The 19405-nt window shown below is 43.6% G+C and overlaps 1 protein-coding gene across 16 annotated transcripts in view; it reads right to left on the bottom strand.

The window, feature by feature from the left end:
- LOC146252303 (MORN repeat-containing protein 1-like) overlaps nucleotides 1-18765 on the bottom strand; it is a 62502-nt gene extending 43737 nt beyond the window's left edge. For 8 of the 16 annotated variants that reach the window (XR_014732078.1, XR_014732074.1, XR_014732076.1 and 5 more), the window contains exons 1-13: nucleotides 18397-18761; nucleotides 18126-18197; nucleotides 17865-17963; nucleotides 17535-17645; nucleotides 17342-17432; nucleotides 17091-17178; nucleotides 13829-13925; nucleotides 10833-10943; nucleotides 10576-10699; nucleotides 9846-10081; nucleotides 8396-8461; nucleotides 1726-1862; nucleotides 1542-1612 (exon numbers count right to left, since the gene is read on the bottom strand). Coding sequence is in view for 7 of the 16 variants with exons in the window: in XM_084680396.1 (XP_084536522.1) it covers nucleotides 1542-1612; nucleotides 1726-1862; nucleotides 8396-8461; nucleotides 9846-10081; nucleotides 10576-10699; nucleotides 10833-10943; nucleotides 13829-13925; nucleotides 17091-17178; nucleotides 17342-17432; nucleotides 17535-17645; nucleotides 17865-17963; nucleotides 18126-18197; nucleotides 18397-18472 (1379 nt within the window). In the remaining 9 variants the exon portion in view is untranslated. Of the gene's footprint in view, nucleotides 1-1541; nucleotides 1613-1725; nucleotides 1863-7824; nucleotides 8035-8395; nucleotides 8462-9845; nucleotides 10082-10575; nucleotides 10700-10832; nucleotides 10944-13828; nucleotides 13926-17090; nucleotides 17179-17341; nucleotides 17446-17534; nucleotides 17646-17864; nucleotides 17964-18125; nucleotides 18198-18396 lie in introns of those variants that run through there. The other 8 variants (XR_014732081.1, XM_084680397.1, XM_084680400.1 and 5 more) reach the window with 5 other exon arrangements.
- Nucleotides 18766-19405: the final 640 nt, after the last annotated feature.

The raw sequence follows: 19405 nt of genomic DNA, 5'->3' as shown, positions 1-19405 counted from the left end.
TTGGACCGGCCTCCCTGTCGAGTCTTTATGTGGCCATTGTTTAAGCCCAGTGAAGTGAGATCGCTCCTTCTTAATCATTGATCCAATTAATTTAGAAAACCTTTTACTTATCATCCCCAAAGAATGGAGGGCACTGAATGAAAAGTTGTTACAAAAGAAGTTACTTCATACCCACCAATGTCATTGATTGACACTGGAGCCAGACCTCATGCATGTCTCTATTGTGTGACATTATGGAATTTCACAAAAATAAAAAGGTGGCCTCACTGGCAGGGCTAAACATGTCAGGATTGTCAAATGAAAAACGCCAAGTGAAACGTTTTCGGTAATTGACAACCAACTCTAAAACCCCAATGGCCTTTTTACTGTTCGTTTCCCAAATAGTTCTTTATGGGCAATGCCTATTCTACTGTGGGTGTCATATTAGTGTACCTTTTTCAGTGGACACCTGGCATTTCTATGCTCCATTCTTTAGTCTTTCCACCAGGGAGACATTGAGTTTCACTACAGTCGGTCTCAAACTATCACAGACAGCAGGGGTCCACAGACCAAATGGACTAATAAAGGGGTTTGCAAAGCTTTTCCAGAACTTAATTTAACCACTCAAGGGCCTTGTGCACTCTCCCCCAGGACACAACATATACTGTATAGTGAGCAAGGAAAAAAGATTTCATGAACATGTGTTGGGCATTTTTCCTGGATATTCACAATTTGACTGGGCAGTGTACAGTAATTGCCTTCCTTAGGGAATAATTGCTGCAAGCAGCGTAACCAAATCTATAAGGGCCATGTCTTTAAATTCTTCTAAAAGATTTACAAATTATTATCAAATTATTAATTATGTTTTAATAAATGATGTGGTATGTCTGAATATTAACAAATCATAGCATTTTATATTCATTCCCTGGAGTTAAAAAAGTTTCTTAACTCCAGTTACAGACAAACTGGGATTCAGTCTGGCATAGCTTGCAATGAACACAGATGGTAGGGATGCAGAGAAAGATGATATAACAAAGCATCGCTGGTGGGATGGAAGGCTTCAGTATATGTGTGTGGGTGTGTGCATCAGTCTGTCTTATTTGTGTGTATAGTGTTAATGATGAGCTCTCCTAGTCCTCTGGTCTCAGATCTCTCCCAAAGCTGGCTCATATAAATGGCTACTGCTAGCCCTCTATTTCTTACTCCTTCAGACTTTTTGCGTGGAACAAGACTCAATTCAGTAAAACAATTTAGCAGTAAGTGTGTAACCCGTTAGACAAACAGGTCATAGTGGAAGTATAATCAAGCAGCTTTGTTAGTCTGTCGTAATTACCGATGCATTCCTGTTTCAATTAAAACAGGTACACCTGTGTGCCACCAAATTTGCAACCAGCTTTGTTGCAATTTGTTGAAACACGTTCATAAGAGGCAGATTATGATGTATGTTATGTATGTGTGACTAAACCTCGTCTGACCACTTCTCATAGGAACTCATAGGTACCTAGGTATTTATCTTGAAACGGATATGTACAATGTGTGTGCATGTGTGTGTGTACAGATACCTGCTATCAGAGCTTTTATCCTGTGAGAGTCCCAGTTTATCTACACGGGTGGATAACTTTCTGGCATTTCTCTGTAAACCAGAACAAGGTAGAGAGACAATCTTAATAAATAGTAAAGACACAACAAACTAGAGGATTACAATAAAGTAAAGTATAATATAATGTATAAACATTTCACACTGACCTTGTCCATCTCATCCAGTAGCTGATAGGGTATAAAATCAGGAGGGGGAAGTGCTAACATTACATCCTGGAATTTGGCTTTACCATCCTTTACCCTCTGATTGGCTGGAGATACCCCTTGCTGTCCAGGAAAAAGCCCTGTGAATGGAGATACAAAATCAATTTTAAAGAAGCAGGTACATGATAAAGACTAATTTCAACTGGCTTTCCAAATGGCAGACGTTGATGCATGGCCGCGGGAACTAGGGGTGCTGAGGGTGCTGCAGCACCCCCTGACAGCACGAGAATTTAAAATCGTATGACTTAAAAATCCACCACCGTGGCACAGCTCCGCAGTAGCGGACTGGCCATCGGGAGCACCGGGAGAAGAAGGACGATGGAAATCCAGGCTAAGAAACGTAGGGTGGGGCTGAAAAATTAAGAGACAAAGAAATCACCTTCACTAGACAAGGTTTACCAATTGAAAAACAGCTATGTTTATTTAACATGAAGCTCAACTATTTTGTGCTCAAATAAAGGCCAATTTTTTTTCGGCGCACTCGCATTAAGGATAGAACTCCCAAACTCGCATCACATTGAACACAGAATATGCTTGCATTAGCAGGACAGCTGTGGTGGCGTATATGGGGGGCATTTCTGGTGGGCCAATTTTTACTCCCAGTTCCTCCCTGCCGCCCCGCAACATTAAGCCCCCGCCAGCACCCCCTTGATAAAATATGTTCCGCGGCTAAGCGTTGATGGTCTAAATTACATGAATGGTGGTTTTAGTTTACAGAGGTACAGTCATTTCTGCATGAATCCAACATGGCAAGGTTCAGTCAATTAATAAACTGAACAATTCAACCCTAATGCCAGATAAAGGCCACAAAATAAAACAGCACCAAGCTATTTTTTTTTTTGAAAAATTGAACTTCTTCACCTATCCTGGTTTAACCTGACAGATGCATTGCATGTTTCTCACTCCCTTTCATTTTCCTGTGTGGTCTCCTTGGTAACATGGGACATGGTGACAGTGTGTGGCACCATTTGAGGAAGCTCTAAGTGGATGAGCGCTGTTTCAGGCCTGGCTCTCACAGCACATTCTGGAGTCCAGCTCCTCATTTACTTAATGCACCCGCTGCTGAATTGCAATTACTTTACATACAGCTAGCTAGTGTGCTTCCTGGGACCAGAGTGAAACTAGCAATAAAGCTACAGAGTGGAAGAACAGTATGTTCATTTTAAACCTGTTTAGCATGACATTGATAATCATTGGCTATATCTCAAAGAGAACAGTAAAGCTACCTGGAACAACTGGGCTATCTACAAGCAACTGAGCTGACCTTTGGTAAGAACACAAACTCTGCTGTCCTCTAGTCTGGTCTACAGCTTGGTAGACAGATCATGACTGTAGACATTAGAGAGGAGCCTCCTCCTGCCCCCTGGGTGTGAGTTTTAATTAGGATGACAAGGAGACAGAGAGACAGAGGGAGCGGAAAATAGAAGGAGAGTGTGGGAGAGCGGCTGGAGAAAGGTTAAGGCTCTTCCTTCTGGGACCTGGCAGCAGCGTGAGAGAGCCGCCTCTCTCTCTCCAGCAGGTTGCTTGGATCGTTTGACCTCACAGCCTTGCGCACCCAGAGGCTAATTAGCTGTCTCCCTCTCTCCTGGTCCGACAGGCTGAGTCAGAGCTTACCTGCTAATCATCACCCAGAGACACCAGAGAGAGGAAGTCAACAAAGGAGACAGGGAGAAGAGGAGTGTAAAGATAGAAAGATAGCAAGAAGTGCTTTGGGAGAAACACTGCAGTGACATGTAATTCTAATACAGCATCTGTTATTTGAGAGATGAGTAAATCATGCTTGTGAAATAGAGAGATTAATAGAGAGAAAGGGATGCTGAGCGAAGGGCAGAAAGACAAAAGAGGCTATGGGAGAAAGAACATTGGGGGAAAGAGAGAGGTTAAGGCACCAGAGCTATGGACAAGAGAAAAGGGTGAATGACTAAGTAAAGGAGGAACGTAATGCAATGTACAGCAGGGAAGGAATGAGTGAGACAGGTCAATACATCAACAGGGAACAGCTATAGGGAGGAACAGTATCAAGGAGCAATAAACGATTTAGAGAAGCAGCAGACGAGTACATTAGCGACTTTCATAAACTTCTCTGTTCAGAGATAAAGTCGAGGCATTAGCTTTCATTATGCATCATTTCAAAATGCTAGTCAACTCAGGAGAGGAAGGCGCTCTCCTTAGAGGGAAAATTGATTGGCTTTATCGACCAACCAAGCCAGATTACATTTTGAAAAACAAGGTTTACGGTTCAATATTACTCAAGCTGTATCACACGCTCATAATGCATACAGCCAAAGTAGACAGATATAGCAAAGTAAAAAAAAAATCAAATCATAAATAAATAATTTTTCGCCCACCACCAATTTTCAGTTGTCACGCTCAGGGCTTCTTTGATGTCTGCAATGAGACAAATGAACACCCTGGATATTATATTCTTAGAGTGAATCATGTCTGCTACTGACTAAGCCCTAAAGAGAGGATCACAGAGTGTGGGCCTGATTTCTCAACATGAAAACATACAAGGCTCATTTTCAGCTTTTTTGTAAATTTGTATTCCAAACTGTTCTGCCCTGGCACAAAGTGCTTTGCATGTTGTTTCTTTAAAATTTATTTTAAAATATATTACTATGCTACACATTCACTAGGTCTATGCATAGAGAAGAATGACATATTATCTGTAGACTCCCATTTCCAAAAGGTGTTATGCATAAAATGATTCTCTTTCATTGTTAACATGCCCAAATCCATGACACTGCACCATGTGAGGTACCAGTGTTCCCACTTTAACCGCTGGAGGATAATCATGACCCAACATACAGCCCCTACAAAAGAAAATTGTCTAAGCCTTTTTTTACTTTATGCCTCAATAGAAAAACACATTATCTATTGTTGCGAGAAAAATAGTATGATTTAGACTGGCGAAAAAAGGAACCGTGTTCCATGTCTCTTAAAGAGCAGTTTGTGCACTGCAGGTCAAGGAAACTAGGTTTCAACCACTATACCAATGTTTGGCTAATATTGAGCACATTTTTAAAGGTAATCAAGCAACATTTGTGAAGGATTATAAGGTGTGATTTCATGCATAGTAAACTCAGAACTAAATCATTCCAATGCAATGTAAAATTTCTTTTTTTAGATAGAGTACGCAATGGGTCAGCCAGGCAAGCAGTCCTCCTATGTGTGGACAGTGCAGCACTGTCATCACCCCCATCGATTCAGCGATGGTCCCAACCCCCTCTCTGTCTGGTTTCACACTCAGAGTGCAGTCGTATCAACACCAGTGAAGCTTCAATCATTCTCCTGCCTCAGCACACTGACAGGCCACTGCTGCCTGACTCCACTTTCACAACACACTGGTGTCGAGGTTGTGCTTTCTGGCTGCTGCTGGTATATTATTTAAGGGCAAAGCCCAGCAGGTGTTGTGACTCCTTTGTTTCCAAAGTAAACATAAGGTCTCGACCTAAACACCTGTGTGTCATGTTCAATAACACAGAAATCCAACATGGCCGTCAAGCGAAAGGTTGAGAGCACCTAACAGAGTTGCCAAAGACTTGGGTTACACTACTGTACATTTCAGAATTACATTTCTAATTGAAGCTGAGAGATAACATAATGTATGTATTAACAACCGAGTGGATAAGGGGTTTTAATGTGCAAACCATGGGTCATAAAACCTCAAAACACCTGACACAGACAGGGAGCTACCGTATGGCCCCGGGTAATATTTAAGCAGCCCAGCTCAATCAGGATGTGCCTGGGAGCCTCCCCATCTCACCCAGAACAAGGACACACCAATATTTAATCAAATTAGCAACATAACTGCTGTGTCTGCAAGGTTTCATTGTCCACTGCCTATGAAAGAGATGTAAGAGGAGGTGGGACGGAAAGACAAGTGACAGGGGCAGCAAAGTGTCTTAAGTGGCAGAAAAAAAAAGAAGAAAAAAAATCACAGACCACTAATTTTCTAATTAAATGCTTCCTGCCCGCATGGATTTTGTCCTTAGTCATAAAGGGAGTGAGGAGGATGGTATGGATCCTGTGGTGGAGTCAGCCCCTCGAGATCTCTCCCTCAGGGTGCTGTCCCTGGGTGTCCCATGGACACACAATTAGCCTGCTGTAAGCTGCTCCTTACAGGGCAGAATATGTTCAAACCTGTCTGTCTGATTAAAGTAATTGCTGTGTTTTTTTCTCATTAAAGCTTACCTGTGGAAGAGTGTAGGTGCAAAGTAGTCATCACAGTACTGTGTGTGTAAGCACACTTCTTGCTTATGTTGTAGAATCGATTTGATTAACAGAGACTTAGTGAGTGTAAACACTGAAAAGGAATATTATGCATGAAGCATGTTGTCACATTTATACCTGTCACATTCTATATGGCTTGTTATACAGCTCTGAGGCGTCAATACAGTTAGAACCACACAACAAACATCTGTATGCACTCTTTCTGCTACTCCATAAAAGCATTTGCCAAGTGGCATCATATTACCAGCATCGTCCAAAATTACACAACCAAAAGTAATCTACTCTGTTTGCTCTAGTGTAATGTATTCTATATGTATCTGGAGTGGCGTGCAAATTGTGATGATTGTCTCTGGATGGTTCATTAAGTAGCAATAACGCGGAGCATTAGTCTTGAGCCATATGATATTCATAGCTGCTCATCTCACTTAACCCAACATCTGCTTAAGCCACTGCTGTCAGACACAATCATCTAACCAGCCAAATCATAGAGTCATGGTTAACATACACAACTAGGATCTCCAGTTCCCATCCAAGTTGGGGAGCCTGCCATGCTACAGACTAAAACCCAGAGGACCCCTCCCATGTCCAAACATGCTTTCAAATGAACATCTACAGTATCAACGCTTACCAAGGAGGCTGAGGAATTTGGAAGGACATTTAAATGCATGTCCTTCCTCTGTTTCAGTCTACTTGGCCACCCATTAGATATGCATCACTTTCAAGGCATGCTCCCTGAGCAAAGGACCATTATTAAATCATCAAAAAGGATGGAAGGAGAGAGGGATGGATGGAGAGATGGAGGGGGTAGAGGTGAGACACATCCACCTATGGAGCCCTGGTAGAAATGACCTTGATTTATCCAGTCAGAATCATGTCTGCACCCCACCCTCGTAAATCCAAGGCCAAACCCTCCAGATAGTTTTGATGATCAATAAAACATAATTGGATTTTTCTCACATATTTGACCAGAAGTATTATAAAAGCAGATGGAAAACTGTAAATTTTCTATTTTAATACCATTCAAAGGCACTTGCTGTAAATAAATCTTTGCTGAATGGCCCAGGCACAGGCCTTTATGTGTGCTGTACCCCCAAAAAATCTTTATAATCATATTATATTGATACCTACCTTGAATCTGGTTCTCCTTTACAGTGAAACGTGCCCTTAGAAGCAAAAAAGGGTTATACAGATAAAACAGAACCTTAAAACACTGGGGTATTTTGTCTTCATTCAACCCTGTGCATGACCCATTGTGAGTGTGTAGCTATTATGAAATAAATATAAATACATACAAATGTGGGAATCACCCTGTACCCTGCCTATACTTCACCAATACCTCAAACTCAACAAGAGGGAACTCAGCCATGCTAAAAAGAGAAGTGAGAGAACACACTCCATTAAATCAATTAAGTGTGCTGCTGCTGGAGTGTAGGGCAGGAGGATAATTACTTAGGGAGAGCCATCAGAGACTAATCTAATGATGATGCCCTTTGCTCTTCTTCCCCAGTCTTGATGAAGCAGCACTCCTATGAGACTGGCTCTGCCTACGAAACCACAGAAACCACAAACACAGGTAAGAGGTGGTACAATTGGAAGAGAGAAAGTGAGTGAGAGACAACACGGTGGAGGGAAAGGGTGGAAGGAGAGCGAGAGCGTCAGGGGACGGAAGGAGTGAGAGATGCATGTGGCAGAGGGCAGTCCAAGGAGCCTGGGGGGGTCACCTGCTTTCTCACCTAGCTTAACTGCAGCTAAATGAGCCAAGGCCATCAAGAAATTAACCAGGCAGCGTTAGGGAGGTGGGGCTCTGACCTTTCTATCTTTCTGTCTCTCTCTCTTGCACATGAACTTCTACCCTCTTCTGTCCATCTCTCTCACTCCTAGTCCACTCCTATATCTCGTCTGGCAGCATGAAAAATGCTGGATTATCCGCTGTGCATTTCCACCCGACTGAGAGTTTCCTTTGAACCTTCCTGGCTGAGGCTTCCTTGCGGACCTTCACAGGGAGTGAAAGGATATGCGCTAAGGGAGGACGAGAGGGAGAGCGAGAGAACGTAGAAATGGAGAGATTTCTTGCAGACCAATACGGAGAGACAGAAACAAGCAATGGAGAGGAGGTACTCGAGCGGATGCTGATGAGCCATGGTGGATTTTTACAGACAGTTGCACTTGAACGCAGAGCTCACCACATGAGCTAGAACTAAGGCTCCATCAGCCATATTGATTTTATTCTCGACCACCTCTAATCCTCATAGCCTCTCCACTCACTCTTACGCCCAAAGCTCAAACTACAGACAGCACAAATAACAGTAACCAAATAAACACAAGTTCTCTATTGTACATTACGTGCAAAGGTACATGGAGGTTGTGATGGTTGGTTTACCTGTGGAACACTCTGTGAAGGTGGAGGACTCTGCCTTTCCGGACCGATCCATGCTGACTTCCTTTCCTATGCAGACAAATAGATAGTATGGTTGTGCACAATGTCTTCGAAATACAACAGTCTGCCTGTCCATATCAATTATCACCATCCAGGGCATCCCCTTTACTCCTAAAGTAACCACGTATACACACACACAACACACACACATGCACACGCGCCATAATTAACATTCCAGACAGCGGGAAGTCTTGGTCATTCATCCACATGCAAGCCTCGACTGTCTTTAATGGACACCAATATGAAACGTTTATCACCCTCACTTCCCGCAAAAGGTAATTGTCTCCAGCATGCCAGCGGTTAACAATGAGCGAGCGAGGCGTTCTAGCCCTGGCCTAGGGCATCTCTCTCTCCTTCTCTGGGTGTGCAAGGAGGAGGAGACGGCGGAGCCGCTTTAAGGTTAAAGGGGCATTAACCTGCCAGCAGGTAAGTGGCATTTAGAGGAGATTAATGACATTGATCAAATGCCCGCCCGCCTGCACGCTCTGCCCTTCTCCAGACTCCCATGTCTGCCTCCTTCAGCTCTACTGCCGTATGGACAGATGAGATGTGATTTGTAGCACAGCCACTTTGCTTATTGAAACAGTAGCAACTTGGACAGTCTCTAGGCATTTAAGGATGTCTAGCGCCAGTGTCTGGCAAAGCCGTTGAGTGATGTCTTGGTTAAGAAAGTAATAATGTGCTAATTTAGTTAACGCTTTAATCTCAAGCAACGTACGAGGGGGGATTGAACAACTTGATCTCCTGTCAAATGCTCTTCCACTGAGCTACACCTATCCCACTTTGTCTGTGATACATAGTTTGCTGATTTTACACCTTTTTGTTCCAACCCCAACATCACTGTTTAATATCACCCTTTAACAACAGCTCAACAGCATCCTTATGCCTTGGAACCCTAAGTTAATTGAGACGTCTGCAGAGCCAGATAGACTTGCAAGCCACGCTCCAAAACTTTGGAGCTCCCTGAGGAAAATCTCAAGTAAGCATACTGTATCACAGCAGCCAAACATGAAAGATCTCTTTACAGTCCCAGACGAGTAGAGCTGGGCTCTCCAGGCATGTTCTACTAAAGAAAACCAGGACTCTCTCTACAGTCTGACTGCCACCGGCTCTCATGGCAATGAGACTCTGGTCTCAACATTAACGCTTTAAAGAAGAGAGAGACAGGCGGGATGGAGTAAGGAAAGAGGGGGGGAAATCATTGTGGAGGGACAGAATTTATGCAGAGTAAATAAACTGCATAGCTGTAAACAGGCATGTGTGTGCCATGGCATGCGCACATACTGGCATGTGTGTGTCTCTTTGCATTTGCACACCCTACAGGTGTGTGTGTGTGTGTGTATATATAGGTGTTTTTGTGATTAATGGTCAGGCCGCGACTATCTCTTCTCACCGTCCAGGTAGGTGTGTGGGACTGTGGCACCTTCCCCATGTGCCTGGCCGTCTGATCCACTTCCAAACTCCCACTCGCCCTCCGGGAGCGACGAGTCAGCCTGCGCCACCGATTGAGCCCCCGCCACCGCCAGCGGAGAGGGAGCTGCAGCCGTGGCGAGGGGGAATTCAGGGCCTCCAGAGTCCTGGCTTTCAAAGGCTTTCTCCATCAAAGGATAGCTGACAACCTGAAAGCCACTGAGAAAGGGGAAGAGAGAGGGAGACGCAGGCAGAGAGAGTGGGTGGGGGTGGACGGGGGAGTGAGGGTTAGGCAAAGAGAGAGAAAGGGTGGAGGAGACAGAGAAAAGCAAGGGAAAGGGGGGCAGGGTGCGAGTGGAGGAGAGAGGTGGAATTCAGGAGAGGGTGGCGTGTGTGGGAGAGGGTATGATAGAGAAAAGGGGGGGGGGGGGGACAAGAGGGAGAAAGAGAAAGGGCAACGCCAAAGTGAGAGAGAGAAAGAGAGAGAGAGTGAGTAACACTGCCACTTCAATGTCATACTCCAAGCCCTTTGCCGACATGCCAGAACGCTTACAGACAGACAGTTCTTTCTATCCAGACTGCCTTTTACACAAGTTCCAAAGACAAGACAATAGCGTTGATGTGGGGTAACTCTGGCGAGAGGTGTGGAGGATCAGAGTGTGTTGCAACGTGCATGTAGATATGTGGTGGCATTGTGGCGGGACGGGACCTACAACGGTGTCTGGACAAGGGCTTCTCTGACATCCTCGAACATCTTGAGCAGGCTGGCAGGAGCTGACGGAGAGACATCGGGGAGTCTAATACCGGCTGATATCTGGAGGACTCGGCCGTTTTCACCTGGGCATAGATACAGTCCGTCAAATGGCTTCTACTACAATTACTTTTTATCTTCAACAATTGGAACTGTTCAAAAGCTTTGTTCCACCACTGTGCCCACGTGATCACCTCCGGCGTCCATTTTGTGTCTCACCTGTTGTTTTCTTCCCGTCCTTAGTCTGAAGTTGCACTTCCACTGAAAATGGAGACTCTTGGAAGACCTCCAAAACATCGCCTCCCTCTATGACAATATTGGATGCGCCACCTGTCGTATACAAACAGGTTTCAATGTCTAATCAAGGCTATTCAGTTTTCAACCACTGCTTCCTAAATAGAGCCTTTTCAGTTTCCACCCAACGGTTAATCAAAAAATACAGGCTCATTAAAACATTTGTAAGAGAGCTGCAGTAGACTGAAACAGGTGAAAACAATTATTATAGCAAAAGGAATGCCAACTCATCTTCCCCCATCCTCTGTACTGTACGTCCTCAATGGGTTATCTGATTAGCATACAACTCCAGATACTGTGGCAGTGAGAGCCATGTTACAGCCTTGTAAGGTATCTTCTCATGAATAGATCATTTGGTAGACATTAGCATACATATCAGATGTCTTCTTTGACAAAACGGCTCAAGACCAGTCGTGTCGTGTCATCTCATGTCAGGGTATCATGCCAGCATGCAATGTTAATTATGTAGCTGCCAATGAAAATCTCCTAGAGAAGCATCACTTCTACATTTTGCACTACAGGGCGCATAGGCCAAAAGTGAACCTGAACAAGACTACTGCCTCAAATTGAACCTGACCCTCTCGCTGGTCTATCCTGTTTGCTAACATATGGTGTGAGTGCTGGCTAGTTTTAAGAGGAATAGCTAGCGTTCTTCGATCACTGTGCTGGGTTCCAACACACGGCTGTAATAGTGGACCATGCTGTTTAACTTGTTGACAACACAGTAGATGACAGCTTAACATTCTGTCAGTGATTACTACTACCAAGCACCGACACAGGCCGGATGTAGTAGTTTAGTATTCACTAGAGCAGAGCACAGGTGCTCACATTAGTATCATCACTGGCAATGATCACTTATGACTTGGAGGATGTAAAACAATTGGGCAGAGATGAGGGGTAGATCAATACTGTGGGAGTGAAGGCTCCTTGCTGACAGGGGGCATTACTGTAAAGTGCCAACAGATGCCATGGCCGTCGGAATCCTAATATGGGCAATTTACACCCCTATCAAGTCTGCGTTAGTCCAAATGAATCAGGCAGGGTTTCCACATCTCCCTCATCCCACACAAGTGTACAGCTACAGTGATGGGCTACGTGCCATGTGCAAAAACATGTGCACCCAACACCCACACATGCACATGACACGCCTCCAACGGGAACAATCCACATTCCCCTTTCTTCCCACAACAAGACCCCCATAAACAACATGTCAGGGAGATGTCAAGCCTGCCTAAAACTCAGATGAGGGGTGGGATGATCTCCCGGGGCAGCAATGCTCTATAGCCCTTCCTCAACTTCCACCATCCACCCTCCCCAGCACCACACCTGTCAAGATGGCTCTTTCTATAGTACCCAACCTATATGTTTCTATGTCAGTCCTATGGAATGTGTTAAAACAGTAGGCATACAGTATAATATCACCTTCTATCCTGCACCCCCTGCCCCTCCCCATCCAGCTGCCACTAGGCATACTTTCATCCATCCCCAAGGACCATCAATAATGCAATATGAGGCCCCTACCAGACACACGCACACACACACACACACACACACACACACACACACACACTCTTCTCTCTTTCTGTCTCTCTCACTCCTCCCTGTGTGATTCATTCTTGGGCACTGTAAGGGGCTTCTCTATCTGAAGCGGTTATCATGGAGGCACTTCTATAGACATCAATAAATGACAGGCAGGGGGTCCTGGGGTCCTGGGTTCGCAGCAGTGGGGCGCCCCCGGTGTCAGCGCCCCGACTGACAGAGACTTTCACAGGAGGCCAGACAGCAAACAACCTGTCTCCAGTTAATATTTCACCGACCTATGCCATTCAGTCTGTCAGAAATGAAAGAAAGGGTAGCCTTTAACATGTATAGACATGTTAAAGGCATACGCTAGATTATAGATTAGATGCAGGTCTATATTTCAGAAACTGCAGTAACTAAGTCTTATTAGAATGGAGTCTAAGTATGTTTTCTTTATTAATCCCTTCATTCCATATATTAGGATTGCATTCCACTAAACCTGGTGTGGTTTGTTTCCCAATTCAAGAACACTCAAACAGAATGGATTAGTTTCTATTGCTTTGATGAGGCTGAGGGAACTTCAATGGAAGAACATTTATCAACCGATATTATCTGGCTAAAAGTTTGGGTGCGTCCTAGATGGATCAGTTGTGAAACATGAAAACAGGCCAATGTTCCAATTCAAATTTTCCAAACATCACTAAACAAAAGAAGAGATATAAAAGCTCCCTGGATGTTCTAGTTGAAAAAAGGTTGCCTCGCAGTCTGGCAGTGTCATCACCATGACAACCAAATCACTGAATTTTGTTTTGCCAAGGCAAAGACAGATCATAATTCAATGTGGAAACCCAGCCAACATCACTTACTCTACCATGATAAGAAGAGAGCAAAGCTACACTCCAGTTTACTATGCTAGTGTGCTATGCTACCTTGCTATGCTAGTATATAAAACTAGCTAGTTACTAGCATAGCAAACTAGCATAGCAAGCCTGCATAGCAAGCTATCATAGCAAGCTAGCACAGCAAGCTAGGATGGCAAACTAGCATAGCAAACTCGCATAGCAAACTACAGTGTACTAACAAGGTCCTCCGAGTGCCAGTCTGCATTTTAGCCAAATCTTTGGTCACTGTTGTCTTAGGCTATTTCTTTCTGCCCTGGGGTCTTGTTAAAAGCCAACTGGTTCAATGTTTCATGGACATCAAAGAAATGAACGGGTCTAGGCAATACAGCTGACACAACACTTGGCCAATGACTAGGAGGCAGAGGCATGAGCTATTGGCCATTACTGCCAATAGGCTGGCTAGTCAACAGCAGTGCCAAGGCAAGACATTGGCTGATAGCAAAGTTACAGGAGCCACATTTGTTGTAAAATGTACACTAGTCCAGCACTGTGACTCACCCAGTGGTTTGCCGTTGAGCCACACTCCCTCATAGATGACCCCAGAGCAGTGGATCAAGCTTCCCTGTCCGTTGAAGAGGTTGTTGCGCCACTGGCCCTGGTAAAAAATCAGTAAAGCATCATTATGTAAAGTGAAAAAAACACACTATTCTATCACATAAATGGCATAGCTACTTCTAACCTGTGTCAAAGGAGGAATCAGGTTCAACAACTGAGATTTTGCAAGTCCACCATATAAAGCATTTTAAAGATGGGATTTGACGTACTGTATATAATATGCATTTGTCTATAATATGCAATCTTGAAAAGCTAAGAAACTGCCTCTCATATAGTATGAAGGAAGACTTTCATTTTATAACTGAGGGAGACCTGTCTTCTTGGAGGCGTGAATGCAATACTTTCACCAACGTGTCTTAGAGAGAGAGAGAGAGAGTGAGGGGAAGAGAGAGGGAGGGGGCATGAGTGTCAAAGTCAAACAAATTCAGGGGGATCAATGAGTAGACTTTGCCTAGCATATCCAAGGGAGCCCCAGTCTCAAAGCTCTCAAGCACTACTTCAAAGTGGTGACACGTCCATTAGAATTTCTAATTCTGATCGCATCGACAGGCCTAAGGCTAAGGCACAGGCAAAAATGCGCCAAGGAAATCTAGGCCAATGCTCTAAAATGAGAGAGAGAGAAAGAAAGAAAGAGTGAGCAAGAGAGACATAGAATTCTGGATTTGTCTTTTATCCCTTAAAGACACTCATGAGTCATGCTGATCTTGTTTCTCCATTTTTTGCTATAAGGTGTTCTTCATGAAGTGTTCCACACTTCAGTTTTCTTCCACACTAGCAATAGCTTAACACTGAAAAGTCTGTATGAAATATACATTTATAAAATATTTTTCTTTGGGCAATTTGTCCAAATAAGTCCCAGCAGTGTTTTCAGATGGATAGACTTCCTCACAATGTTTTATTTTACATCTATAATAATAGTTAAAATTGAACCTTTTAATTTTACAGGAAGGAGGGAATCTATTACTTATGGCTTAATCTGCTTAAGCAGTCCCTCTCCTCCTGTGAGCAGTGGTTTTGGAAGTTTATGCTAGCTTTGTGCAGCTGTCAGGGGCTGCATGCTGGGGAATCGATACTAGTCTTTCCCTGGGCCTCAACCCCCTACCTCCCTGGCCACTCCTGTTCAAAATCAATGTGACCTGAAACTGATTATCCAAGTTCAAGTTCAGGTCACGCTGAAGAGGAGATTTCAGTGTAAATTTCTTGTACATGTAATAAGTGGTCTGATTTCAATGACTGTAAACTGTGTGGAAGTGTAGGCAGCTCACAAATGCCTACTGTATGTTTGTAATCAGCTATTATACTATGATGTGGCTCTACTGTGACAAAGTGGCCCAATAACTGATTAACGTGTAGTTACAGCGAGATACAACATTGTGTTTCCTGCAGCTTCTGCTGTTGTGTTGATGGAGTATGTGTATACTTTGCTTACTTTGTAACAGTCAGCAAGTATGATGTGCTAACAAATACCTTGCACTGGTATTTGAATGAATCACTTCGGTGCACATACGTGGCACTGGTTTTCATGGGGAATAGCATTCATAAGACAGGTAAAGTACTCTTCAGTTTGTTTGCAGATCAGAGCTGTCTTTGAGAGCTCTTGTGCTATGTTGCTCTGAAGGGCTCAAGTGTTCAGTGGCATGGCTGCAATGAAAATCCATGCAATGTATGCTGATTTTGATATAAAGGCAGAGGCAAACACTTAAAGATGCATTCCCCACTACTCACTAAACTTAGAATACAAATAATATTAGATAACGTTAGATACTACTTATACATTTATGCGATCACAAGTATACATTTTCTAATTCTACTTGTGCCCACTGTCCTCTATATTATGTATTCAGAATCCATATAGCTCATACTCACTAAAAGAAGACACATTATGTTATATAAGGGTAGATTACTCCTTGCTTCAAGTGATTTTGAGAAGTTTTTTTAGTCTCAAAATAAACTGCAAAAAACTTAACCACAGGCATATAGATCTTTGTACTATTTTTCAGTCTGATGTGGCCCTGAACAGAAATACAATGGTGACCTCTTGTGGCACTAAATTTGAATAACATCTTCGTCCATCAATGCAAACCTCAGATTATTTTGTGATTATTTTGAATTTACACCACTTTTAACCTACAATATAAAATGTACAATATTTTGAATATATATTATATATAAATATACGTTGGCGGCATTGCCTCAGGGAGTAGAGAGGGTCAGACACTAATTGCAAGGCAGCTCCGGCTCCATCAGTGTGTGATTGTATGTGTGAATGAGAAGCAACAAATGTAAAGCCCTTTGAGTGCCGCTAAGGTAGAAAAGATGTGTATGAATGCAGTCCATTTACGCTAAAATTATTGTTTAACAAAAAACTTGAGGTCTTTATAGACAGAAGGTAGTTTGCTGTATTGACCTCCATACACCTGTCTGTCTCACCACCATGGGGAGTAGAGCATTCAGCCGCTCTGCTCCCTGTCTCACCACCATGGGGAGTAGAGCATTCAGCCGCTCTGCTCCCTGTCTCACCACCATGGGGAGTAGAGCATTCAGGCGCTCTGCTCCCTGTCTCACCACCATGGGGAGTAGAGCATTCAGCCGCTCTGCTCCCTGTCTCACCACCATGGGGAGTAGAGCATTCAGCCGCTCTGCTCCCTGTCTCACCACCATGGGGAGTAGAGCATTCAGCCGCTCTGCTCCCTGTCTCACCACCATGGGGAGTAGAGCATTCAGCCGCTCTGCTCCCTGTCTCACCACCATGGGGAGTATAGCATTCAACCCCTCTGCTCCCTGTCTCACCACCATGGGGAGTAGAGCATTCAGCCGCTCTGCTCCCTGTCTCACCACCATGGGGAGTAGAGCATTCAGCCGCTCTGCTCCCCGTCTCTGGAACTCACTACCACCCCAACTTAGAAATATTGATTCATTCCCCCATTTCAAATTGGAACTCAAAACCCATCTGTTTAAAACTGCATATTCCATTTAATGTCAATTATTCTGCCTTCTTCTGTTTTTTTTTTTATGTAGTTGTCTTCTTTATTTTGCTGTTTTTAAATGTATTTTGTACGGTGTCCTTGGGTGCCGAGAAAGGCGCCTTTAAATACAATTTATTATTATTATTATTATTATTATTATTACAGTATGGTTATTAAACATTATTCTCAATGTTCATTCATCTACAAAATACTACAATTGAATAACTGTTCAAACCTACCTCATACACTGAGCCTTCTCCAAACTGCATAACCCCATGGCCTTGTCTTTGGTCTTGCAGCCAACAACCTTCATATTGGTCTCCATTTCTGAATGTATTTGAAAAGTCAATCAAACTGGATTTTAAAAGAGTCGTTTTACACTTAAGCTCGAGTCCTACAAAAAGCTTACAAGTATAATAACGTAAACTGATAAGGGCACAGCAGACCATTGCACATGAAAAATATCATTTAATATCTGACAGCTTTGTACCTGTACTGCATTTGTCCTTCACCATGCTTTTTGTTCTCATGAAATGATCCTTTGTACGTCTGTCTATATTGGTCTTCAAGGAACCCATGACCTAAGAATGTAACCTGTCATTGAATTTCATACCGTCCTCTTGTTTGGAAGATGCTGAATGGCAAAGATGTGGCTATGCTTGCATGATGAATTGCTTCCCTACCATCTCGTAGTCCAGAAGAGAACTCCCCCTCATATCTCTCTCCGTTGGCTCTCTCCATGGCCCCGTATCCATGGAGCTCACCTTTGCGAAACTGCCCTGAGTAGGTATCTCCTAAACAGACAAGCAATGCATTATTACTCAGGAAATTACATTTTTTTCTGAAAAGGTCTTGACATTTGTAATAGTTTTGTGTTCTTATGTTTATAGTCTGTAGGCGCGGGGGTGGGGTTGATTCAATTATCTAATTATCGATGTAATTAGGAGGATCACAGGATGTGATGTGTTTCAGTGTAGTGTCCAGTCTGTCCATGCATACACCTATCAGCTTACCTGTTTTTGCCCAGAATCTCTTCCCATTTCCCTGTATTTCCCCATGGGAAAAGTCACCCTCATAGTAACTTCCATCCTTCATCAGGAGTTTTCCATGTCCTAGGTGAAATATGATGGCATTCTCTAAATGTAGCTACAGGGCACATTACTAGTAATATCTATATCGTCTGTTCTATTCTACACCTAAGGCTTTTCCATAAAATTGTTATATGATACATAGGTACGTTTTCAACTACAGTATCATGGAAAGGAACTACGCACCATGCTTTTCTCCCATTTCCCATTGTCCCTCATAGCGAAAGAAGCTGTTGGGATACACATATATTCCAAAACCTGGTGGTGTGGTGGGAAAACTCAGTACCAGTAACTCTCATCAACAACGTCAGCCACCCACATTGACTGGGAGTGACATAGGGTGAGAATAACTAAGAACAGTTAAGTAACTAACGCTAATTAGCGAACAACTTAGCTGGTTACTACTCAGTCAATAATCCTTAGCATTCAATAAATCAATATACTATAAATGAATTACCGTTTCGTAACAGGTGTTTTGCTTCTCCCAAATAATAGCGAGGTTTTCTTTTTTGGTTTTTGACGTTACCAGCCATCTTGCTTTGAGCGTCCTTGGTAACAAGATAGCAACAACAACGGTGCGCCAGTGGCAGTGCGCACCTAGTTCTTCCCCAGGAACATTTGAAGGTCCTAAACTATGGCGTGAAATTAGTGCCAGGAGAGCGAGCTCTGTAAAAACGATTTGTAACTTGCAAAAAAGATTTGTGTCTCTGTAGAAAATGATTCGTGTACTTGCAAAAAAGAGTTTTGTGTCTGCGTAGAAGAAGGCAAGATTTGTGTAGCCTGGCTCTGCCCTCCTACGTACTTCCGCTCAATTTGGATTTTGCTTCTGTACTAAGTCTGGGAACTTGACTTTGAAGTCGGTTTTCAGAAAAAAAAAATTGTAGGTCCAATCAGCGAACAGAGGGAGGGAGTGGCTGAGAACGATGATGTTAATGTCATGCACTAGTTTGAGTAGTTCAGTAATGGCGGCGGAGAAAGATGCGAGCGAAACTATTCTGCGGTTGTGGCAACGCTGCCGAATATCCATTGGTTAAAGTCGGAGCAAGAACATTCCTTGCTGAGTTTTGTTGGTGGCCATGATGTTGTGGCCCTCATCCCCACGGGGCTCGGGAAAAGTTTGATTTTCCAGCTACGGCAGCTAGCTCCGTTACAGTAGTGGTGAAGGAGTTGGCTAAGGCTAACGCTTGCAATTGGTTATGGCAAATCAGAGTGGCTCTGGGCAGATCCAGTAGTTTTAACTTCAACGGAGGACCCGCCTTCAAGGAAGTTAACGTTTGTCAATGGAGCGATCCCAGACCCTCTGTACAAATGAAATGTACGAGGGTCTGGTTAGGACCAGGCTATCCCAGACCCTCTGTACAAATGAAATGTACGCGGGTCTGGTTAGGACCAGGCTGGTTCTTTGCGGGCAGAACACGAAAATGAAAATGCAATGTCCGCTCTGTTTTCTTTTTGATTATGGCATA

This window comes from Hypomesus nipponensis, chromosome 18, assembly GCF_054491055.1.
Source record: "Hypomesus nipponensis isolate SF chromosome 18, ASM5449105v1, whole genome shotgun sequence".
In the NCBI taxonomy this organism is placed as follows: Eukaryota; Metazoa; Chordata; class Actinopteri; order Osmeriformes; family Osmeridae; genus Hypomesus; species Hypomesus nipponensis.
This window is presented reverse-complemented; position numbering and strand designations above follow the sequence as displayed.